Below are 25,893 nucleotides of genomic sequence, written 5' to 3'. Positions count from 1 at the left end.
GGTGTGTTAGTGTGTGTTGTGCTGGTATGAGTGGATAAGACATAGCAGCGCTGATGGAGCTGAACATCTACCTTGTGGGGTGGATTAAAAAGAGTCAGAATAAAAAAAATTACATTAGTAGGCATTCCTAAATAAGATTTAAGAATCAGTGGTAACAGTGGTAGCCTAGTGGGTAGAGCTTTGGGCTGTCAGTTGAAAGGTTGAGAGTTCGAATCCCAGCTCTGCCATGCAGCCAATAAGCAAGGCCCTTAATCCTCTGAGCTCCAGGTGTGCTTTACAGCGGCTGACCCTGCACTCCGACCCCAGCTTCCAAACAAGGTGGGATATGTGAAGAAAGAATTTTGTTGTACTGTACATGTGTATGTGTATATATGACAAATAAAGGCCTTCTATTGTATTCTATTCTATCTGGTCGAACAATTTTCATTTCCTAGGCATCCTAGGCCTTTGAAATCATCCTGACCTTCCCCCCTTTACGGCACCCCTGCATACAACCCATACGTCTTTAATGCCACGGAGGCCATAAACAACCCGAGCTGGCTAGGCAGTGGCTGATGGGTTGGGGAAGGTAAACATTTGTTAGGGATCACTGTGCAAGCACAGATAGGCACCCTGTGAATTGTCAGCCGATGCTGAATTGCACCTATGACGAGAGTCCTGTCACGTCAAAACCATTTACGCCAAGATGGGGTGACATGAGCGGTATCGATCCGACCAGGATGAATGCTCCTGGAAGATATAAAACTGAAGTCCTGTTCCAGGGCAGGCATCAAAGACTCAAATGACCAACGATCTTCTCAACATGCCGTCTGTGGTGCTGCTGTACATGCTGGCTGTGCTCTTCCATGCAGCTAACGCTTTACCGTTATATCCCGACGATGCGCTGGCACCGCAGGAAGGTGAGTTCAGTCTATACTAATTCAAATTCTATTTCACTGATTTTGAGTATTGTGTTATGTCATTCGGTTGGGCAAAATCATTACCAAATATCGAATATGCTGTTATGTATCTGTAGCAACGCATTAAATTGTTTATAAATAATGTGCTTATAGTTAATGAAACATCGTAGAGGAATCTGGGGAACGTTTGAAGCTACCCACTATTGTAATTGAAGACGTAGCTAGACACATAAAGTACGATTTAAATCCCTCACGATACAAGTCATGATTAATCTGTTAACGCTGGTGCTACCTTGAGTGAGCAGTCTCTCTCAGAAGAAAATTGAACAGCCATATATACAGATATACAATAACACATGCTATAAACTACACAGTAATAACACTATAAGTATAAAACAACACTATGTACAGAATTTACAGAACTAGAGTCTTTTGGAAATTGGTTATATGTCATGCTACTTTGTGAAAGAGGTCTATTTCTTCCTTAAAGCTGTTAATAAATATGAAATTACATGTTTAAAGGTCATAAGTATTAATGTGAATACATTAGGAATACTATTCCTTACTGCTATTGGCAAGGATTGAACTCATAGGGTTCATGGGTGGAACACTCACTCACTGTCTTAACCGCTTATCCAATTAGGGTCACGGGGAAGTGGGGGAGGTGCTGGAGCCTATCCCACACTTATTTACCTATAGGGCATTTCAGTGTCTCCAATTAACCTGACTGCATGTCTTTGGACTGTGGGAGGAAACCGAAGCTCCCGGAGGAAACCCACGCAGACACGGGGACAACATGCAAACTCCGCACAGAAAGGACCCGGACCGCCCCGCCTGGGGATCGAACCCAGGACCTTCTTGCTGTGAGGCGACAGTGCTACCCACCGAGCCACCGTGCCGCCCATGGGTGGAACAGCACCATTTAAACCTATATATCATAGGACATGAGGAACTGAGGTAGTTTATAAGAAAAGACCACCTTATATTTACTATTTTTGCCCTTTAAAGCAGCGCTCAGGTGGCGCAGTGGTAATCAAGCTTGTCCACTACTGCTGAAATCTGGGGTTCAAATATCAGTGTTGTTATCAGCTGGTCGGTGTCTGCACATACACCATTGGCCATGTTTCAGGGGTGAGATGGCCAGATATTCTAGCAATTAGGAGGTCCACTTGTAGGTGTTTGTCAGTGCTGGTCCAAACCCAAAATAAAATAAGAAGGGTTGCATCAGGAAGGGCACCTGGCTCCTAATGCTGCTGAAAAGAAAAAAACATGCACCTGGCAACCTTGCCTTTAAGAAAAAGAGCTATTCTGTCCCTAAGATGAGTGTGTGTGCATTATTATAGTACATTAATACTGTATAATAAGGTTTGTGTGATATTTTTTATAGCATATATTAGTGGGGATTTGTAATGGACGTGTTTGGCAATGCAGTCTTAGAAGGTTTTTGTTTAAACCCCAACACTGCCCATTAGTCAATATTGGACCCCAAAGCAAGGCCCCAAGGTTTTTTTGCATTGTTTCCAGTCACAATTCAGTCTTGTAAATTCGACAAATTTGACTGTCTGGTTGTGTGTTGGAAATCATGTGGTATTACAGTTAAAACATGGATTGAAGTCTGAATTATCAAATAATAATAATAATAACAACAGAATAAATCCATTGTTTGCCATTATTTTTTATTTTTTTATTTAGAATATGTTTATTATTATTTAATTACATTTATATTATTTTATTGTATTTATATTATATTATTTTTTATAATATTTATTAATATTTACAATGTTAGTTTTTTTTTTTTTTTTTTTTTCACCTTTTTCAAAAATGAAAAGAATATTTTTGTTTTTATGCCAATATTCATTAATCTATCTTTAGTTGCTGTCTCATCCTGATTAAGGTCATAGTAGGACTGGCACATATCCCAGTATTACACAGGGTTCCATTAGGGATTCTAAATGGCTTCTTTGTTTGAATGAATGAACGTGTGTGGCCCTGTGGTGGACAGGCACCCCATCCTGGACTACAGCGGCCCTGACCAACTGATGAAATTTGAATGAATGAATGCATTAATGATAATGTATAATGTATATTGACATAGTTGCCACTGAAGAAATGTTACAATTTTTGTACATATGAATCAGAGGTTCTTCGTAAACTTGTATCAGAAGTGGTCGAGGTACCGGACGATGACCCCAGTGCACAGAAGGATATCAAATCCATCTTTCCCCTCGTACTCCAGCATGAAAGAGACAGAGACTCCTGGAAAGGTACAGGGTTCAAATACTTAGAAATGTCCATTCATTTTTTAGAGAACAAAATTAGCTCTAATCTGATTCCTGCTGTGTTTCAGAAGCAAAGGAAACTCCTCGGCATGAGAAAGCAAACAACATGGTGAGCATTGTTAATTTATTTTATATACATACCAGTGGCGATTTCTCTAAGACTGCAAGGGAAGCTCAGCTTCCCCTAAAATGTCAAAAATTAAATGGTCAAATATGTACAGTTGTGTTAACATTTCATTGACAAATGCGTTAGAACACGTTCATCTCGAAGACGAGTTCGTTCAGAATCAGCTACTTATCACAAATCGACTGACTCGAACTTCTCATACATTCCCGGAGCCTCAATGCATTTGCCCGCAGAAGCTGAGCGTCTCTTCACTTCTTTGGGGCTGCATGGAACGGTTTTTTTCATTGCTTCGAAACTCGTCGGTCATTGGATAAATGCCGTGATTTTGTCCCGCCCCCGGACGCTGAGCGTCTCTGGGGGTGAATGGAGCTGTGGGCGGGTCTGGACGCTGAGCTTCTGCAAGATGATTGGAGGATCAGTCGAAAGGCTGAATCCCGTTTTGATTGACAGCTATCACTGAGAGCTTCAGTCCCATCGCGGATTTTGAGAGTGAAGTCGAAAGACAAACTGCAACCCATTTCAGGCCATTTTCTTGAAAAGGAACGGAGGGCAGAATTTATGTATAAATAAATTGACAAATTTTATAATGTAAGCCGACAATGAGCTTCCCCTCTTTGAAAGACCAGCAGCCGCCACTGATACATACATATATGTATTTACATTTGAAAATCAAAGCCAAAGACATATGGGGCTAAATAAATGCCATACATGTCATGAGAAATAAATAATTAAAGGTCCAGTCCTTGGGTGGCCAAGACGATTAAAGAAGTATTGGTCAGTAATGTCATTAGTTAGAGCAGCAGTAATTAAAAACCAGAATTGCTCCTCCTGAGGGTGTGGGAGAACCACTGGTAAAGCATGCACCTGCCAAATACAATACAGTAGGGATAGTTAGGGGGGGATTGTTAGTGTGATGTATTTGATATGGGGGGAAGGGGTACAAGATGGTGGGCTAGACAGCTGGAGTTCGAATCTCAGCTCTGCTACCAGTCGGCTGGGCGGCCCCTAGCAGGCCCAATTGCCAGTGCCTCCCGCAGACAGAATTGGCCACTAGTCTGCTGTGTGGGTAAGAGACCGGACTAAAAAGTGGGTGGCGGCCGCTCAGGTGGCGCAGCGGTAAAACACGCTAGCACACCAGAGCTGAGATTTCGAATACATTGTTTCGAATTTCAGCTCTACCATCCGGCTGGGCGGCCACATGAACAACGATTGGCTGTTCCAGGGTTCCTCATAACTGGGGCAATTGTGACCTCTGCTGTCTGCACCGAGTTGGGGAATAATGCTGATCAGGGTGTGGCTCTTTGTGCACAGAGCTGATCCGCATATAAACTCGACTCGTGCAGGTGAAAAGAGGCAGTCGGTACTGCACAAGTGTCGGGGGGGTTGGATGGTGTCAGTTGCGAAGCTCCTCAATCAGCAGTGTAGGGTTGTATCGGTAGAGGTGAAGTGTAACCAAACAGGGTAATTGGATACGACTAGATTAGGGGAGAACATTGGGGGGGGGGGGGGGGGGGGGTGATCTGAGAAAAAGAGGGAGAAAAAAGTGGGTGGGGTCTTCGACGCTGTGTACAGACCCTAATTAGTAACCCGAGGGTGCCTGTACAGAAGAGGAGGAACGCAGAGATCAGTGCGTGACTCTCCATGTGCAAGACTGGCATCACATACAAATCCATGAGTGTATTCACCCATCCATGAAGTATGGGTAAATTAAAAGGGGATGTGCGTTAGGCAAATACACCCTCCTCGGACATGATCCGGGTCCCCAGCAGCAGAACACTAATTGGCAATTCTAAATTGGGTAAAAACGGTAGTAATACAATAAAATAGTAAAAAAAAAAAAAAGGTCAGAGTTTGTTTAGTGTTATTGATTCATATATTTGTTTCCTGTTGAGTTATTTATCTGACTACTTTGTATCATTAACATTATCATTAACTATCTCTCAGGTGGACGACTTAAAGATGATGGTATTGAAATTAGCAGCAGCGGATAATCTGCGCTCTCAAGGCTACGTCCGATCTAATCAGAATTTAGCAAAACCCAACAAGAGAGGTAAAATCTGCCTTGGTGAAGGAATGCATGATTTGAATTACAACTGTTGGTAATTGTCTGTATGTAAACTCATATAGATATAACCTTTATTGTCATATACAGTCGTGTGAAAAAGTTAGGACACCCCGTGAAAACCTTTGTCTTTTTGAACATATTTAAACATATCAACATTTAATCTTCATTTGAACAGTATTGAGAGATGCAGCTTATATAACTAAACAAATAAAACTGAAAAATTACTTTTAAAAAATGGAAATTTATTGTGAGGAAAAAGTTAGGACACCCCCACATTTATTACTACTTAAAATGTCTAAAATTAGAATCAGCTGCAATGATTAGACCATCGTTAGAGGACTTTGGAGTTTTATTTAAACCTCAGACATTAGTTTGGTTTGCTCTTGATTGTTGAAGTGAGTGTTATCACCATGGTGAGATCTAAAGAGCTCTCTGAGGCCTTCAGAAAGAAGGTTGTAGATGCATATGAGTCTGGGAAGGGACTTAAAAAGATCTCAAAACAATTAGAAATCAGCCATTCCACTGTCTGGAAAATAATTTACCATTGGTGAACATTTAAAACAACTGCCAACATGGCCAGGTCAGACCGTCCTAGCAAGTTCAGCCCAAGAGCAGACCGCAAGATGCGTAAAGAAGTCTCCAATAATCCTACAATGTCATCACGGGACCTACAGGTAGCTCTTGCCACAGTTGGTTCATGCATCTACCATCAGAAACTGCACAAGTTTGATTTTCATGGGAGGTGTGCAAGGAGGAAACCCTTGCAGTTCCTCATGACTGATGCAATTACAACCTCTGTTGGCTGATTGATAGCACCTGCACAAAGACAGGTGATAATGGGGATCAGGGTATAATGGGGTATATACACTATAGACAAAGCAAATCATATTGGTATAGTGCCTGCACAGAGACGGGGGATAATGGGGATCAGTGCGTGACTCTCCGTGTGCAAGACCGAGCCCCATATGAACTCGCCTCGTGCAGGTGAAAAGATGCAGACGCCTACTGCACACGTGTCGGAGGGGGAGTGTGTTAGTGGCGGCTCTCCTCAATCAGGAGTGGAGGGCTGCAGCTGTAGACAAGAGGCAAAATGCAATCTGGTAATTGGATACGACTAGATTGGGAGGAAAATTGGAGGCAAATGCAAAAATAAAAAAATCTTAGTGTTTGTTCAGTCTCTGCCTAGTGTGGGTGCTGCACAGCCTCATAGACCTGGGGACCGGTATTCGGGTGATTTTTCTCTTGTACAATGGCTTCCACCCTTGGAAACATGACAGTACATAGATTGGCTAGTTTAAATCCCCCATATGTCAGAATGGTCCAACTGGTACAGTGGTTACGACACAGCAACCTAGGTACTATGGACCTGGGTTTGATCCTCCCATCTGGTCACTCTGTGAGGAGTTTGTCATGTTCTCACCAAGTCAGTGTGGCTTTTGGTTCCTCAGGTTCTTAGCATCTTTCAGAACATGCAGGTCATGCATTGGCTTCCTTCCACCCTTGAAACATGACAGTACATAGATTGCCTTTTCTAAATCCGCCATATGGCACAATGGTCCAACTGGTACAGTGGTTACAACACGGCAACCTAGGTACTATGGACCTGGGTTTGATCCTCTCCTTTGGTCACTCTTTGAGGGGTTTTACATGTTCTCATTAAGTCTCTGTGGACTGGTAATTATGAATCACCTCTATAGGGGAGGTATTGAGCGAATGTGTGAGTGTGTGTTGTCCGTAAGCCGCCTTTTTCCGGTCAGGGTCATGGTGGATCTGATGCCACCTAGAAATACCTACAAATACTAAGTGCAAGGCAGGATTGCACCTTGGCCAGGGCAATAGCTCATACGAGCTGATCCCTCACACCAATTGACTCCAATAGTGTAGCATCAAATGTGTCATGAGTTTGTAAATATGTAATATGTTTTTTTTTCTTACAGCCTGTTTCTGGAAGTACTGTGTAACAAATTAGAAGCGGATCCATTTGGAATTCCAACCCAATCCAACCAACCCAACTCAACCCAACCAATCCCATCCTAACTGTACATACAGATGAGATCATTAAATATCAATCCAACCTCCCTTTAACAATGTGTATATTTATTTTATTCATTTTACATTGAATAAAAACATGGATGTATAGAACAAATTCTAGAAATATCTATAAAAATATCATTATGTCTGGTAATCCTGATTCATTTCATACTAAGTCAGCAGTATTTATTTACAGTGGTACCTTGTAACTTAGCATCTCCTAAACTCAAAATCTTTGAAACTCAACGGCCTTCATTGAGAGATTTGTACCCTTAAACTCAACATGTTCGGTTTCTTTAAAAAATGATTGATTTAATTTAAAAAACATCCGCTTTGTTCAGCGCTTGGCTTAAACAGTGTAGTAAAACGTCATCTGCATTTGTGTAGAATAACTGTCACACATGCATCCACATGTATCTGTGTTTACCTGGATTTTTCTCCTGTTACACTTTTAAACTTGTGTTATTGCTCGGGGTGCTGAGAAATTGTAAGAATCAGCTTTTTTTCGAGAAAGTGAGCTTAACGTGAGCTAATGTATTAAAAGAACGACAAAGAAACACTAAACCTCTCTTAATTATTACTGCTCATAAGTTCTCTCCACCTACGCTGGGTTTAGTACTCATGTGAATGCGCCTTTACTGAACAGAATACGGTATTCCAGTAAGATCAAGCATCTCCATGATTAAGAAGCATAAGGAAACAATAAAAAACCAGAGATAAAGTGCGGGTTTTATTGTATTTTTATTTAACTGTTTTTAACTGTGTTTTTTATATTATATTTGTGTTATGGTATAAGTGTAAAAAAAAAAACCCATTATTTTACATTAGCCTGAAATATATGCAGTTCCACAGGACCATAGAACACATTAACAGGTTTTCCATACATGCTTATGGGAAAAAATACCTTAAAACTCAACGCCTTTTAAACTCAATGCCACTACTAGAACCAATTGACATCGAGTTTCAAGGTACCACTGTATTTATTTATCTTTATTCATATTAACATGTGCATGTCTGTAAACACAGAATAATATGATAGATAACATGCAGACTTGTTACTATGAATGTAATTCTTTATTTATAATTAAACTGTAAAACCAAACGTGACCTTCTTCTTGAGAAATGGTTCTGATAATTGCTAGTATATGTTATGATGTGGGGAGGAAGGACCCAAGGATGCGGAGGTTTAACTAAAAAAGGGTTTTATTTACAAAATCATAAACATAATATACATAAAATAAAAGGAATAACAATAACAAAAAAACACTTAGGGGAATCCCGAAGGCAGCCGGACGTCGGGGGCTGAAAAGGAACAAAAAAAAGCATACAAAAGAAAAGGGGAAGCGCGAGGCGCGAACCCAGGACTCTTGCCTCCCGACCGGGAGCTTTAACAGCCTGCCACAGCGACGCTAGTGGCAGACTCGCTCCCGGCGCTCTTGAAGCAAAGAGTGGGTTCGCGAGATGGACCACCTCGCGCTGTTGGCCGAAGAAGGGGGGGTAACACCGACAATAGCTGCGTGGCATGGCGCTTTCCAGCAACTAATGCTGGCTAGAGCCATGCCAGCTACCGGGTGTGATCGATTTGCGGGTTTCAAAAGTTAATGGCAAAGGCGCTGTCACCAGCCAGGGTGGCTGGGAAGTGGCCATTTGCTCCTGCGCTCCAGAGGGCGGAACGTGACGCTGTCACCAGCGGTAGCTGGGAGGGGGTCACGTTCCTCTGGGCGCAGTCATGGGGTCTCTAGGTGGCGGCGGCACGGCGGCTCGACGGCTCGGCGGCAGCGGCCCGACGGCGACCTGAGAGCGGCAACCAGGCGGCGGCGGCGGCACGACAGCTGCGGCACTATGGCGGCAGCTTGGCGGCGGCGGCGGCGTGGTGGCGCCCACTAGCGGTGGCCCGGCGGCAGCGGCACGGCGGCGGCGGCACAGTGCGGCGGCACAACCTAAAGATAAAAAAAACAATAAACATAAAAGGACACCGCAGTGTCAAACAAACTCAAAGAAAGAAAAAAGAATCAGCCAACAAGAGCAGAAGGTGCGACGGCTACAGCTCTGCACCTATCCCTTAAATAAGGGAAGGCACAGGTGTAGCCCATTCGCCCTAACGAGCTGGCCAGGTACTTAAAGGCACAGCTCGTTTCTGCTCTGTAAGGCCTGTGGCGTCAGGGAGAGATGGTACATTCCCCTGATGCCACAGAGCCTAACAGTATATACAGTAACATTTTCTCTCTGAGTACAAAGCATGGACATGGACACCACAGAAAGATTTGATTAATGTCACCTTAGATGTGCATTACTTCGGGTTAGCATAGTGTGTTCCAATATATTAATAAAAACATACAATAAGAGTCAAATATAAGGCTTTACATGTACATTAATGTATGATTTAACATGAAATGCATAAACCTTCAGATGAAATGTAGTTACCTTTTTATATGTAAAAAATATGTACTGTATATACACTATAGACAAAGCAAATCATATTGGAAGCACATTTCATTGCACGTCTGGCCTATCGAATAGGGTGCGAAGAAAAAGATGATTTAAAAAGAGATTAAAAAAATCAGACATAAATACAGTGGGGGCGAAAAGTCTCTATTATAAAAGCCTCTAGCATTTGTCTAAAATGTAATACAATGAGATTAAATAATCATTTATTCATTCAGACATTCATTCACTGTCTGTTTTACTATCGCTTTATACTGGTCAGGGTCTGATTCATTGGGCGAAAGCTAAGAAACACATGGCCACATAGACAGTCTATCACTAGTAGTCTTTGGACTGTGGGGGAAAACAGAGTACCCGGAGGAAACCCACATGGACATAGGGAGAACCTTTCAAACTTCACCCAGGACCTTCATGCTGTGAGACGACAGCACTACCCACTGTGCCACTGTTCCGCCCATCATATAATCAGTGTAATACAAAGTGGATTTATATATATATATACAGTGTATCACAAAAGTGAGTACACCCCTCACATTTCTGCAAATATTTTATTATATCTTTTCATGGGACAACACTATAGACATGAAACTTGGATATAACTTAGAGTAGTCAGTGTACAACTTGTATAGCAGTGTAGATTTACTGTCTTCTGAAAATAACTCAACACACAGCCATTAATGTCTAAATGGCTGGCAACATAAGTGAGTACACCCCACAGTGAACATGTCCAAATTGTGCCCAAAGTGTCAATATTTTGTGTGACCACCATTATTATCCAGCACTGCCTTAACCCTCCTGGGCATGGAATTCACCAGAGCTGCACAGGTTGCTACTGGAATCCTCTTCCACTCCTCCATGATGACATCACGGAGCTGGTGGATGTTAGACACCTTGAACTCCTCCACCTTCCACTTGAGGATGCGCCACAGGTGCTCAATTGGGTTTAGTCCATCACCTTTACCTTCAGCTTCCTCAGCAAGGCAGTTGTCATCTTGGAGGTTGTGTTTGGGGTCGTTATCCTGTTGGAAAACTGCCATGAGGCCCAGTTTTCGAAGGGAGGGGATCATGCTCTGTTTCAGAATGTCACAGTACATGTTGGAATTCATGTTTCCCTCAATGAACTGCAGCTCCCCAGTGCCAGCAACACTCATGCAGACCAAGACCATGATGCTACCACCACCATGCTTGACTGTAGGCAAGTTACAGTTGTCTTGGTACTTCTCACCAGGGCGCCGCCACACATGCTGGACACCATCTGAGCCAAACAAGTTTATCTTGGTCTCGTCAGACCACAGGGCATTCCAGTAATCCATGTTCTTGGACTGCTTGTCTTCAGCAAACTGTTTGCGGGCTTTCTTGTGCGTCAGCTTCCTTCTGGGATGACGACCATGCAGACCGAGTTGATGCAGTGTGCGGCGTATGGTCTGAGCACTGACAGGCTGACCTCCCACGTCTTCAACCTCTGCAGCAATGCTGGCAGCACTCATGTGTCTATTTTTTAAAGCCAACCTCTGGATATGACGCCGAACACGTGGACTCAACTTCTTTGGTCGACCCTGGCGAAGCCTGTTCCGAGTGGAACCTGTCCTGGAAAACCGCTGTATGACCTTGGCCACCATGCTGTAGCTCAGTTTCAGGGTGTTAGCAATCTTCTTATAGCCCAGGCCATCTTTGTGGAGAGCAACAATTCTATTTCTCACATCCTCAGAGAGTTCTTTGCCATGAGGTGCCATGTTGAATATCCAGTGGCCAGTATGAGAGAATTGTACCCAAAACACCAAATGTAACAGCCCTGCTCCCCATTTACACCTGGGACCTTGACACATGACACCAGGGAGGGACAACGACACATTTGGGCACAATTTGGACATGTTCACTGTGGGGTGTACTCACTTATGTTGCCAGCTATTTAGACATTAATGGCTGTGTGTTGAGTTATTTTCAGAAGACAGTAAATCTACACTGCTATACAAGCTGTACACTGACTACTCTAAGTTATATCCAAGTTTCATGTCTATAGTGTTGTCCCATGAAAAGATATAATGAAATATTTGCAGAAATGTGAGGGGTGTACTCACTTTTGTGATACACTGTATATATATACAGTGTGTATATATATATACAGTATATATATATATATATATATATATATATATATATATATATATATATATATATATATATATATATACATTTCAGAATTTGGTTCTAGTGTAATAAAATATATAGTATAAAATTTTAATACTGCTTAATTGAAGCATTTTATCAATAGTGGTCGCAGACTTTTGGCTCCCACTGTGTATATATATATATATATATTCTTTTTATATATATAAAAGAATATTCCTTTTATTTTTAAATACCATTTCTAGCCAATTATTTTCAGAATCATTTCAGAATTATTATTATTATTACTCTGTCAGTCATAATTGTAATTATGGTTAAACCATTACAATATACTTTAGTACAATGCAGGATATTAACAGTATTACAATCTTATACCAAATCTAATCTGGCTTTTTCATTTAAACATATCTACAGGATTAACATTATTCATTTGTACAGAACAGTGGCACAGCAGGAAATCTATGACCTCTTGTTGGCGACACTCAGATAGGCTTTCTCGATCTCGATGTCGGCCGGGCACGTCTGGCTGAACTCCTCTCTCTCGTAAGCGTTCTGCAGGTAGCGATGTACTCCAGTGAAATGAACAGGAATGTCAAAGTTACAGTACCTCTTAGCTGCAACCTTCAAAATCACAGAAAGCAGAAGAGGACTGTAATTAACATCGTTAATCATTTTACCCAGAGTATACCAAATTCTGTAAATAAACCTATCAAAAACTAAGACTTGTCATTATAGATGATTCATCAGACACACTGGTCAAGATACAGCTATAGGATCAAAAATATTAGAACATTTTAAACAATCATCATGTACCTTCCTCGAGAGTGGAACATGTTGTAAACTACTACATTAAGCACAGACTATGTAAATAGTATATTTAAATTTTCTACATTCAACCATCATCTAGATCTTATCTGTCCACAGTCAAGCAAGCTGTATACACTGCCTGGCCAAAAAAAAGGTCACCACCTTTTTTAACTAAGCAAATAGGTAAGAACCTCCCATTGGATAATTACTGCATGGGTGATTATGTTTCAGGGTTTCTGCAGTTGGTCAGGTCTAGGTTCAGCAACGTTATGTGCCCAAAGAATGAGGTCAGCTGACTACCTGAATATACTGAACGACCAGGTTATTCCATCAATGGATTTTTTCTTCCCTGATGGCACGGGCATATTCCAACATGACAATGCCAGGATTCATCGGGCTCAAATTGTGAAAGAGTGGTTCAGGGAGCATGAGACATCATTTTCACACATGGATTGGCCACCACAGAGTCCAGACCTGAACCCCATTGAGAATCTGGTCCAAATCTCCCATCATCAGTACAAGATCTTGGGGAAAAATGAATGCAACTCTGGACAGAAATAAATGTTGTGACATTGCAGAAGCTTGTGGGAACGATGCCACAGCGAATGCGTGCCGTAATCAAAGCTAAAGGCGGTCCAACGAAATATTAGAGTGTGTGACCTTTTTTTGGCCAGGCAGTGTATATTCATGAGCTAGAACTAGCAACAACAGTTCATGTTGTGTTCCCCGGTAGAACTGGACCCGCCATGACCCTGACCAAGATAAAGCAATTGATGAAAATGAATGGATGAACATTTACATTACTAGTGAATGTAGAGCTACATCCTTTTAAAACAGTCCAGTTTATTCTGTATGTTTTTTTTTTTTTTTTTTGATGGGCCAGTCTTACCTTGATAACATGTAATTTGGGCAGCAAGTTGCAGTCAGCCAGCGTCAGGCGATTGCCATCGAGATACTTCCTCTTGGAGACTGTAACATCCACAGTGGAGTTGTGGTCCACCTCCTCTGGTAGGGGTGTGTTAAGAAATATATCCAGACGTTTAAACTCCTTTAGCAAAGCCTGTTCTTGTACTGTGAGGAGAATCAACAAAGGAATCGTTGTTGTCTTTATTGTACATACATGATTGCAAATAAGCAGGTGATGCTACCAAAAATACATTCTATGGCTGAGAGTATGTGGACACATGATCATTATCTTGTTGGAAAGCCGGTTCTATTACTATATGATAAAAAAAATGACAAGATCAAGCACTGGACGGGAATGGGGTTGAGGTCAGGGCTCTGTACAGAGTGGTGAGTAAAACACCTGAACTCAGTAATGAAAAAGCCTGGGTTGGCCTTGGATTGGGTCCCTTAGATCGGTGATCTCCAACCACCGGGCCACGGACCGCTACCAGTCCGTGGGTCATTTATTACCGGGCTGCACAGAAATAATAAATATTAAAAACACTGCTTTCATTTCCAACATCCTATCTTTGTGAAGCGGGATGTTCTACAGTGACGGCAACCAAAACAAAGTCATAGAGTAGACTGGACATAAGGAACACACTTAGGGTGTTATTGTCCTATCACCCCTAGGTGGGAGTGTCTCATTGCAAGTTCAGAGCTTCCATCATTGCTGAGTAGTATTGTTATGCACTTTTTTAGTATTTTTTATTATGCTCGTCATATAATTTTATTTTAAATCCTTATATGTTGTGCAAAAAAGGTTGGGGGCCGCTGTTAATGTTAATGCTATAGCACACAATGATTCAAAGCAACAGTTTAAGTGCTTAAAACTTGGCAACAGTTCAGTGAACACCCTTATTTGTTTTAGCTTTATAATGGTCTTGCACTCTGGTGAGGTTCATGAAGAAATCATTTACTGTTTTTGACTGGCCTGCTCAAAGTTGGATTTGATGCGTGGGATAAATTGGAATGCTACTTGTGAGCCAGGCAGTGTTTGTTAAAAGTGCTAAATAGAAGTGAGTTACCCCCAGTCTTGTGTCAAAATCTAAAGCTTGTTTTAAAGCAGTAAGGGCTGTTTCAGCATTAAGTCTATAATAATGATCATGCTTTTGGGTGGCACGATGGCAGGGTCTTTTTTCAGCAAAAAGGTTCATTCCCAGGTGGACCGGTCCAGATCCTTTTTGATTTTGCATGTGTGGGCTTCCTCCTGGTACTCCAATTTCCTCCCACAGTCCAAAGACATGCAGTCTGGTAAACTGGAGATACAAATGTGTGTGTGTGGGGGTGTTTTTGCTCTATGATAGACTGGCAACGTGTTCAGGGTGTCGCCTACCTTTCACCCAGTGAATTGTACCCTCCGTGATCCAATAAATAATCATGGTTTTTTTTCATGTTATGTGTGTCATGCATCCACAAACTCTTAACCCTTAATTAAATTAAACAAACATATTGTTGAAATATATAATTACATTAATAAAAAATTGATAAACTAACCTCTGTTGTTTGGACTGTTCTTGATGAAGGCTGAAAACTTGGCGAAAATATTGGCACCCACGTCAAACGATTCTTTATTCACTGGACTGAGACTAGGATATCTGAGACCAGAAGAGATAAAGTAATATTTCAATTAAAATGTCATCATTCATCAATCATTTACTGTGGTAATTAAAACATATTACAGTACATTTGCTATAACTTATGTAAGCTCTTAAAAGAATGTGAACAAATACAATTGTGATGAAGTGTAAAATCATATAACAGCATGCAGTTTAGACTTTGGCGGTTGCCAGATTTTTCCTGACTAGAGTTCTCAGGACTTCAGGTTCTAATTTACAATAAGGTAATTGCTTTTTAAGAACCAATTTGCATTCTGTCCCCTCCAAAACAGGGTTAAAAGTAAAAATATTGTGTAAAATCAATATCAATGTTTCCCAATCAAATTAAACCATAACTGGTAATCCTTTCATTTATTTAGCTTAAAGCTTAGTGACTTAATCTTCAGATAGATTGTATGACTGTTCCACAAGTGAGATTCATGTCAAGTTTAGGAACATAAGGAGGTAAGCTGCGATCCCACAAACACAAATGGGGGTACTTAAGCAAAAATGAGAGGGACTATGATGATGCAAGGAAGTCTGCTATTTTTTGCATTTTTTAAGAAGTATGCACTGATCAGCCATAACATTAAAACCATTTTATCAGCTCCACTTACCATATAGAAGCACTTTGTAATTCTACAATTACCGACTGTAGTCCATCTGTTTCTCTGCATGCTTTGTTAGCCCCCTTTCATGCTGTTCTTCAATGGTCAGGACCCCCACAGGACCACTACAGAGCAGGTATTATTTAGGTGGTGGGTCATTCTCAGCACTGCAGTTACAATGACATGCTGGTATGAGTGGATCAGACACAGCAGCACTGCTGGAGTTTTTAAATACCGTGTCCACTCACTGTCCACTCTATTAGACACTCTTACTTAGTTGGGCCACCTTGTAGATCTATTGCTGCTGTTTGAGTTGGTCATCTTCTAGACCTTTATCAGTGGTCACAAGGGCACTGCCCATGGGATGCTGTTGGCTGGATATATTTTCGGTTGGTGGACTATTCTCAGTCCAGCAGTGACTGCGCTGCTGTGTCTTATCCACTCATACCAGCACAACACACACTAACACACCACCACCATGTCAGTGTTACTGCAGTGCTGAGAATGATCCACCACCTAAATAATACCTGCTCTGTAGTGGTCCTGGGAGAGTCCTGACCATTGAAGAACAGCATGAAAGGGGGGTAACAAAGCATGCAGAGAAACAGATGGACTACAGTCAGTAATTGTAGAACTACAAAGTGCTTCTATATGGTAAGTGGAGCTGATAAAATGGACAGTGAGTGAAGAAACAAGGAGGTGGTTTTAATGTTATGGCTGATCGGTGTAGATTGCAATAAAGTAAAGCACTCTTGTGGTCACGTCCATAATGTGACTGGCTGATGGATGTAAACAAGCAGGCCTGATATAAGGTTTTTAACTACAAACGAACTACAATTCCCAGAAGCCACAGCGCCGATTAGCACTAAATCGCTTCACCTGCGAGTTAATTTATTTAACTAAACCCCGAGAGTTGCTCTGTGCTGAGTCAAACTCAGTCGGTAATGTTGTTGGCTGGTGTACGTTCGCTCATTCCGTACTTTATTTAGAAGAGTATTTTTCACATTTATCTAACGTAAAAATTTGCACTTATTTAGTCGCCTGCTGCTTCTGTATTGTCAAGCCATTACTCATATTACAGTGAATCTTCTAGAGAGTCGATTCTTCATCTGACTCATGAGTCGATTCATCGCTTTAACTACTATTTCTCAGTTTTCTCTCTTGTTTCAGTATTCAGGATTCAGGTGGATTGAGTAGCTTGTTGCCTGACCAAGGTTGCCAGTCCCACCTAGGACTTTTCCCTTCCAATAGTTGTAGTTAGGGTCTTACACATTTTTATTTGATCCTTTTTTTGTTCTCTGTACCTTGTGTCCTGTTCCCCACAGCTGGTTTGTCTCTGTTGTACCAGCCCACCAGCTCGGTGTGTAACGTTTCCAGTTTGTTCTGCTGAGGTTTTCACTTCATTAGCAATAATAAGGACGATTTAAATATTGCACCTTTAAGTGCATATTTACATCTGTGATAGGGATTAAATAGCTGCTACGTGAACCCGACTGTCCTCAAAGAAAGGCCTGAACTGATATTTGAGAATGCAAACATGGATTATCATTTGGAGTGTATATTAATAATACCTGGGAGGGGCAAGGGTTGCCTCCAGGAACTCTTCAATTTTGATGAAGTCTGTTTTAAGAACCCCATTGTATAGTAGGAAAGGTGGGTTCGTTCCTGGTGCCAGATCCTTCAGTTCCTCTGGTTTCCTATAAAGCAAAAGTTGGGAGTTAAATCACTAATCATGCATAAAATCTGGACAAAAGTACTGGGACGCCTTTTCAAATTTTTTATTTTATGTGTTTCAGCCATAACCCTTTGGTCTAATTGGTCTAATAAAAAAACTATATAAGGGGCGGCACGGTGGCTAAGTGGGTAGCACTGTCGCCTCACAGCAAGAAGGTCATGGGTTCGATCCCCAGGTGGGGCGGTCTGGGTCCTTTCTCTGTGGAGTTTGCATGTTCTCACCGTGTCCATGTGGGTTTCCTCCAGGTGCTCCGGTTTCCTCCCACAGTCCAAAGACATGCAATGTCATGAATTTAACCAAAAGTGTAAAACATGATGTTAAAATCCCCGTAAAACAAACAAAAAAACTATATAAAATAAATTATATGCTTCCAACTTTGCAGCAATAGTTTAGGGAAAGCCCTTTTCTGTTCCGGCAAGACTGTGCCCATGTGCACAAAACAAGGTCCATAAAGATACGAAGAAAAGCTTGGTTTAAAGAAACTCCAGCGGCCTCAGCCAATCAACTGGACCTGAAACATCATTCAAGGCTTTCTTGACCAACATCAGTGCCCAGCTGTAGAAATCTTATTATTACTCAATGGGCACAAGTTCCCACAGATATACTGTACTCCAAAGTCCAATGAGAAGCCTTTTCAGAAAAGTGGCTTACGCTTATGGTCAGGTGTCCAAATACTTTGGACCATTTAGATTATTTTTCTTATTCATGCTACTAATAATTGATTCATCTTTTAAATGTTTTGTTACTGATAAAGCTAAGCTACCAGGTACAGTAGCGGTAGGCTGTGACAGGAGCGAACTTTCATTTCTTAGCAACAGAACAAACTGATTTTATTTGCTTAAGCTTCACGTATTAGGATAGGGTTTAAAAACCACTCCAAAACACATACCTATGCTCCCCTCCCAACTTTCCAATTACACGCAAAGCCAGGAATGCAACAGGACCATTATTCATATGAAATTATGAAACAGGAATGCTTTCTTTATCTTATCAGTGTGTTGAAATATTAGTAGGAGAAAATATGAAACTCTGATTCCAGACGGTGTTTTATAATCAGCCGGAGACATCGCTTACTTTCTCATGTCCACTGTGGTCACTGTGAATTTAACTCCCTTCAGCCACAGCACCATGAAAAGACTCTGACAGAAGGGGCAGTTCCCCACGTTCTCCCCGTCATGGCCTGCCTAAAGACACAAAGAACAAATCCATGGTTAATACAGTAAATACTGTAGTACTGTAAATCAGGGTCACTCATAACTAAGAACATACACTGATCAGCCATAACATTAAAACCACCTTCTTGTTTCTACACTCACTGTCCATTTTATTAGCTCCACTTACCATATAGAAGCACTTTGTAGTTCTACAATTACTGACTGTAGTCCATCTGTTTCTCTACATACTTTTTTTCACCCTGTTCTTCGATGGTCAGGACCCCAACAGGACCACCACAGAGCAGGTATTATTTAAGTGGTGGATGATCTCAGCACTGCAGTGACACTGACATGGTGGTGGTGGTGTGTTAGTGTGTGTTGTGCTGGTATGAGCACTGTCCACTCTATTAGATACTCCTACCTAGTTGGTCCACCTTATAGATGTAAAGTCAGAGACGATCGCTCATCTATTGCTGCTGTTTGAGTTGGTCATCTTCTAGACCTTCATCAGTGGTCACAGGACGTTGCCCATTGGCTGGATATATTTTTGGTTGGTGGACTATTCTCAGTCCATCAGTGACAGTGAGGTGTGCTGTGTCTTATCCACTCATACCAGCACAACACACACTAACACACCACCACCGTGTCAGTGTCACTGCAGTGCTGAGATCATCCACCACTTAAATAATACCTGCTCTGTGGTGGTCCTGTGGGGGTCCTGAACATTAAAGAACAGGGTGAAAGCAGGCTAAAAAAAGCATGCAGAGAAACAGAAGGACTACAGTCAGTAATTGTAGAACTACAAAGTGCTTCTATATGGTAAGTGGAGCTGAAAACATGGACAGTGTGTATATATTATATATATATTTACAGTTAAAGCTGATGTGTATCTAATCCAACCAGAAATAGACATTAGAGAAGCAATATCAAAGGCATAGAGATGAAAGCAAACAGATAGCTGTGTGTGTGTGTGTATGTGTGTGTGTGTGTGTGTGTGTGTGTGTGTGTGTGTGTGTAGCTATTTAAAGAGGATGATCCACAAAGAGGAAGAATAGTAAATGCACAATGACTTCATTGTATTCACAGCCTTACTTTTATTGTTCTACTCACAGTTAGATAAACATGTATAAGAACGTAATGATATTTCACTGAAAGAAGTTACACTACACGGCCAAAAGTATGTGGACATGTGACGATGAGCTTGTTGGACATCCTGTTTTAAAACCTGATGTATTATGTAAAGTTGTTCTTTCTTCTTTGTGGCTTTAACAGTCTCCACCCATCTTTACTGTTTTTTCTACAATATGGAGTGTATTTTTTGGGGGGAAAAGAGCATTGGGTGTAAGTTAGGCACTAATAATGGACAAGTGTTCCAATTCATCCCAAAGGTGCATTCCATATCATTTATTACACAAGGAATTTATTGTATTAGCAGTAAATAGTAGTAAATAGTGTCCATAAAGTTTTGTCCATATAGTGAATATCGTTTAGCAGTGCTGTTAAACAGTATGCCATGGTAAAGTTATGGTTATATATGTTCATCCCAGTCGGGTCCAATTCCCCATTTAGCGGACGCTTTGTGACCCATGCTGTTGGTTAAAGAGAGCCTTAGGCTTCCACACACCTTCAGTGAGAGTTACAAAAGAAAACAAGTATGGAGGAGCCCGCTAGTCTCTATGTACTCATCCCTCATTCAGGCTAGAGTTTATTGCTTATCCTACACATTTCAATACAGGGCGTTTGATAAAGGGGGGAGGTGTGAAGCTGTGTGAAGAATTAGCACCCTGTCCAGGATAATCCTGCTTTGCTCCCAGCGTTTCCAGTAGAACTGAACTCTCTGCGATCCTGACCAGAATAAAGCTTGATTTAACAATACAAATGAATAGAAACTCATTCCAAACAACCAAATTCTTCACAGAGAATCCACGTAATTTACATTTTTGACACATAGCAGATGCTTTTATCCAAAGCGACATACAGTATACAGTCCAAGCAATTGAGGGTTAAGGGCCTTGCTCAAGAGCCCAACAGTGGCAACCTGGCTATGCCTATGCTTACTAATCCAGTACCTTAACCACTAGGCTAGAACTGCCCTAATTTCTGTATATGTTATTTTAAAATGTTCTAAAACTCTCAAGGACTCAAGGACAGCAGCCAACTATTCATTTTGTGACATTGCAACATATAAAGGCATGTCAGTTATTCTGTCTACATTGTACCCACATTAGCTGGGCAGCACAGCTGTGCTACAGTTTTGTATACCCAAACATATTGTGAAAACATTTCACGTTACTATTACATTTGTTTACTTGGACGTATACAGTAGCTAAACTGTGAATAACTGTAATCTGATTACAAAGTTCCCTTAAACATTGAGCATCAAATGTAAAAGCAGATTCGGTAACATGACTACGTATTGAGAGAAATGTAGGGTTTAAGTTTGTTTACAGAGTTGCACTTATCTCAAATGTATTAAATGTTTTTTTTTATTCATTTATTTTCTTGCTTTACCACCACTGTATCCTGATCAAGGTTGTCATGGCTTCATTTTCCCTAAATGACTGGGCACAATGCAGTAACACACACCTGACAGGACACCAATCTATTGCAAAGTCTGCATGTAGATTTGAACCATGGATCCCAGCGCTTAGTGGGCTAGTGTTATTACCAATGCACCGCCCAAATGCCCAACATGAAAAAACGTTTTCTATATTTGTTTTTAATACAAAATACAGTTAGTATTTGGTCATGAATACAAGGCGCATTGTGGAATATCATTGGAAGGAGTTCCAGAGAAGTCATTTGCATGTAGTGAGCAAATACTGTAAATAAAACAATTTTATCTGATTTGAATTTGAGTCTTTGGATGAAATTAGTTTTACATTTTGGAAGCTATGTCTTTTTTTACAATTACTGACTGTAGTCCATCTGTCTCTCTACATACCCTTTTAACCTGCTTTCACCCTGTTCTTCAATGGTCAGGACCCCCACAGGACCACCACAGAGCAGGTATTATTTAGGTGGTGGATCGTTCTCAGCATCGCAGTGACACTGACATGGTGGTGGTGTGTTAGTGTGTGTTGTGCTGGTATGAGTGGATCAGACACAGCAGCGCTGCTGGAGTTATTAAATACTGTGTCCACTCACTGTCCACTCTATTAGACACTCCTACCTAGTTGGTCCACCTTGTAGATGTAAAGTCAGAGACGATCGCTCATCTATTGCTGCTGTTTGAGTCGGTCATCTTCTAGACCTTCATCAGTGGTCATAGAACACTGCACACGGGGCTCCGTTGGCTGGATATTTTTGGTTGGTGGACTATTCTCAGTCCAGCAGTGACAGTGAGGTGTTTAAAAACTCCATCCACTCATACCAGCACAACACACACTAACACACCACCACCATGTCAGTGTCACTGCAGTGCTGAGAGTGATCCACCACCCAAATAATACCTGCTCTGTAGTGGTAGTAGTCCTGACCATTGAAGAACAGGGTGAAAGCAGGCTAACAAAGCATGTAGAGAAACAGATGGACTACAGTCAGTAATTGTAGAACTTGTTGAGCTGATAAAATAGTGAGTGTAGAAACCTGGAGGTGGTTTTAATGTTATGGCTGATCGGTGTAATTTTGACCAGAGCCTGGTGTTTACAATTTAAGTATGTGGACATGTGTGCTTGTGTGCGTGTGTCTGTGTGGGTGTGTCTGGCTCAGGAAGGGGCCATGGATTTCCACTCCGTTCCCCTGTGTGTGTGTGTTGGTTGATAAGATGACTCCTTATTGGTTTGTATTCTGTGATAAAGAGGTACAAGATGGGGAAAGTACAAGTACTTCCCTGTACTTGTGTGTGTTTCAAATGTTTTTATAGATGTTAATATAGATGCAGTGTTTTTTATTTTATTTATTATGTATTTTTGGTCAAAAATAAAAGCCAGATTTAATCTAAATGTAATTTAGAATTATATTAGGGTGGGGGGATTTTAAAAGACTTGTAAAAATCATATGGCTTTATGGATTAGTGTCAAAACTTAATGCATTACTTGAATTTTTAATGTGTGTTAGTAATAAACTCCAGAATATCCAACATAACAAACTGGAAGCTACACACTTATAGCAGATATTTCAAAATTCCCCAAAGTTAAGGATGACTTATCAATTAAAACCTTAACACACTTAATCACTTTTTCCTTTAAATTCCAAATAAATATAAATTTTCTGTTAGAAATTACACCTTAATTCTTGAATAAACCATAAAAGCAAACAAAAGCACCAACCTTAATGAAGAGCTCAACACTTGGTTCTCTAGACGAAGCCATTTTCCCAAAAGCCAAATCTAGTTATCCAACAAATTAGCACTGACCGAGCCTCTAAGTTACCACAGAGACTTTAAAGCCTGTATATTTAACAGCAGGAGTTAGTCGGACCCTCCCTTTACTGGGTTGTGCTCTTCCAGGCTGAACACATGAATAAGAGGGAGGGCGAGCAAGGGTGTGGCATCCGTTCATATAAACTGGCTGCCAAGTAGAGACAGTGCTCAAAAATAGCTCACATTTCATCACTCGTGTATTAACTAAAATACATAGACGTCAGCGAGCGTGGCTTCGACTCACATACTTTACCTCTACAGTGACCACATTAAACTTAACCCAAGCTTATGTAGGTTAGTTCAGAACCAGTAATGGTACACTCTCACAAGTGCTTGGTTCTCACAGCACAAAGCCTCTACTGTGTCCAATCACAATGCTCTCTTTTCTCACCTAGTTTCATTAGTGCAAGTGTAAAAACAATTCAGGTTTTCACAGCTGTGTGATTCAAGGCCGGCTTCTAATATAACACTGACTCTGAAATCACAAAAACAGGTGACGGAGCTAAACTGGAACTTACTGTGTACTTCAGAGGTGGGGTGGGGGGTGTTGGATGTGTCACTTTCAGTATGACTAGTTCCCTACTAAATTTGTAAACTTGTTTTTCAGAAATCACAGATTTCACATATGTTTAAAGAAAAGAGCCACATTTCACAGCAGTCATTAAATAAGATAAAAAATAAATGGAAGCTTCAATACACAGCACAGCCTACCTGACAGTTGAATGTAAACCTAGAACATCCATCGATGGTGCGAAGCTTCATGTCTCAAAGACGTAAATTCATGACATGAGACATTGAAGTTTAGTGTTATTTAGATGATTATTTTTACTGGTTTATAATATTTCACTGGGCTGTCTGTAACTTTCAGAAACTTACAGACGCGTGAAACAATGACCACTGAACTTATGCGTGAGTCACTTAGAGAGCAATGGAGGGTAAAGGATCTTGTTTGCGATCACACTCTAGAAACTTCTGTATATTCAAACAAATTGGAACAGCCCCTAAGTACACAGTCACTGAGTCATTGATAAAGCTCGTTATGAATGGACTCACTGCCTAAAATTACATTTGAGTGTAATATGTTTACTGACTGTTACCATGGAGGCTACAGTCGCAAGGAGAAGTTGGTCTCCTGTTTGGAATATTCTGGATTCTTCAACTGATTACATATAAAATGTGGTACATAGTTCACCCAGGTTATAATAATAACAACAGAAAAACATAATCTAAGTAGACTCACCAAGCAAATTATTAGGAACACCTTTTAGCTGTGGGTTAGAGTGATTATTACTTTAGCCATTTGTTGCTTTGGACATGCTATCACCCCCCTGTACTACATTTACCAATCAAAAGGGACCAGTTTAGAATCCCCTTAAGACGCTCACTGACTAGACTTTATTTAGGGGTGGACCATTCTCAGCCTTCTAATGGTATTAATGTGGTAATAACATATAACTGTGTGTTGCAGTGGTTTGAAACACTTCAGTTTGTTGCTTTTGGCACTCTGTCACCCCCCTGTACTACATTTAACAATTAAAAGAGACCAGTTTACAATCCCCTTAGGACCCACATTGACCAGATTTTATTTGGGTGGTGGATCATTCTTAGCATTTTAATAACATTAATGTGGTAATAACATATAAGTGTGTGTGGCAGTGGTTTGAAACACTTCAGGTGTACTACATTTAACAATTAAAAGGGACCAGTTTAGAATGCCCTTAAGACCCTCACTGACCAGATTCTATTTAGGGGTGGACCTATCTCAGCCTTGTAATGATATTAATGTGGTAATAACATAGTAGTGTGTGTTGCAGTGTTTTGAAACACAAAAGTGTCAACTCTCGGAGGAGCATAGTGCTCAAACCAAACCTATAAAGCCAAAAGCATCCATTGATCAAAAAATGACCAATGAGTTGGTAAAGTTTATCTGTATGGGAGGTGTACCTAATGAAGTGCTCACTAAGTGTATATTAGGGACAGTGGTAGCCTAGTGGGTAGAGCTTTGGGCTATCAATTGAAAAGTTGAGGGCTCGAATCTTAACCACATAACCACTGTTGGGCACTTGAGCAAGGCCCTTATCCCTCTTGCCTCCATGGCTGACCCTGCTTTCTGACCCCAGCTTCCAAATGAGCAATTTTGTTGTGCTGTACACATGTATATGACAAATAAAGGTATTCTGTTATATATACAGAACGTTTAGAACAGTTTGGGGAAGGCCCTGTGGACAAAGCTAGGTCAATGATGAAGTAGATATAGATAGATATAGCTTGTTTTTGGAAGTTGGGGTCAGAGCGCAGGGTCAGCCATTGTACGGCGCCCCTGGAGCAGAAAGGGTTAAGGGCCTTGCTCAAGGACCCAACAGTGGCTGCCAATCTTCCGGTTGATAGCCCAAAGCTCTGCCCACTAGGCTACCACTGTCCCTGGTTAATGGTTTCCCTGGTAAATGGTTTAATAGGATGAGGAACTCCAGTGGCTCACACAGACCCCTGACCATAACCCCACTTTGCACCTTTGGGATAATTTGGACATTAAATGATAGCCAGTTCTTCTTATTCAACTCTAAAGAATGAACACAATTCTCATAGCCACACTACAAAATCTTGTGGTCAAAAGATTGAAGCCTTAATGCTGATGGGTTTGGAATAGGATCTCCATCAAGCTTATGGTCAGGTGACCTTGAAACTTAGAAACTGAAAATAAGCAGAATTT

General features: G+C 41.0%; 2 protein-coding genes across 2 annotated transcripts; one reads left to right on the top strand and one right to left on the bottom strand.

Annotated features, from left to right (window-relative positions):
• The first annotated feature begins 802 nt into the window (after positions 1 to 802).
• urp1 (urotensin-related peptide 1) lies at positions 803 to 7,458 on the top strand. Its single transcript, XM_063000968.1, has 5 exons — positions 803 to 899; positions 3,038 to 3,163; positions 3,247 to 3,287; positions 5,250 to 5,355; positions 7,308 to 7,458. Exons 1-5 carry the CDS (start codon positions 803 to 805, stop codon positions 7,337 to 7,339), a joined length of 402 nt encoding a protein of 133 aa, XP_062857038.1. The 3' UTR covers positions 7,340 to 7,458.
• Positions 7,459 to 12,269: 4,811 nt separating this feature from the next.
• clic2 (chloride intracellular channel 2) lies at positions 12,270 to 23,237 on the bottom strand. The gene is made up of 6 exons (XM_062999850.1): positions 23,092 to 23,237; positions 18,741 to 18,850; positions 17,503 to 17,628; positions 15,223 to 15,323; positions 13,670 to 13,851; positions 12,270 to 12,594 (listed from the first exon to the last, which is right to left on the bottom strand). The coding sequence occupies exons 1-6, from the start codon at positions 23,131 to 23,133 to the stop codon at positions 12,433 to 12,435; spliced, it is 723 nt and encodes a 240-aa protein (XP_062855920.1). The 5' UTR covers positions 23,134 to 23,237; the 3' UTR covers positions 12,270 to 12,432.
• Positions 23,238 to 25,893: the final 2,656 nt, after the last annotated feature.

The sequence above is a fragment of the Trichomycterus rosablanca genome, chromosome 8 (assembly GCF_030014385.1).
Source record: "Trichomycterus rosablanca isolate fTriRos1 chromosome 8, fTriRos1.hap1, whole genome shotgun sequence".
Lineage (NCBI taxonomy): Eukaryota > Metazoa > Chordata > Actinopteri > Siluriformes > Trichomycteridae > Trichomycterus > Trichomycterus rosablanca.
This window is presented reverse-complemented; position numbering and strand designations above follow the sequence as displayed.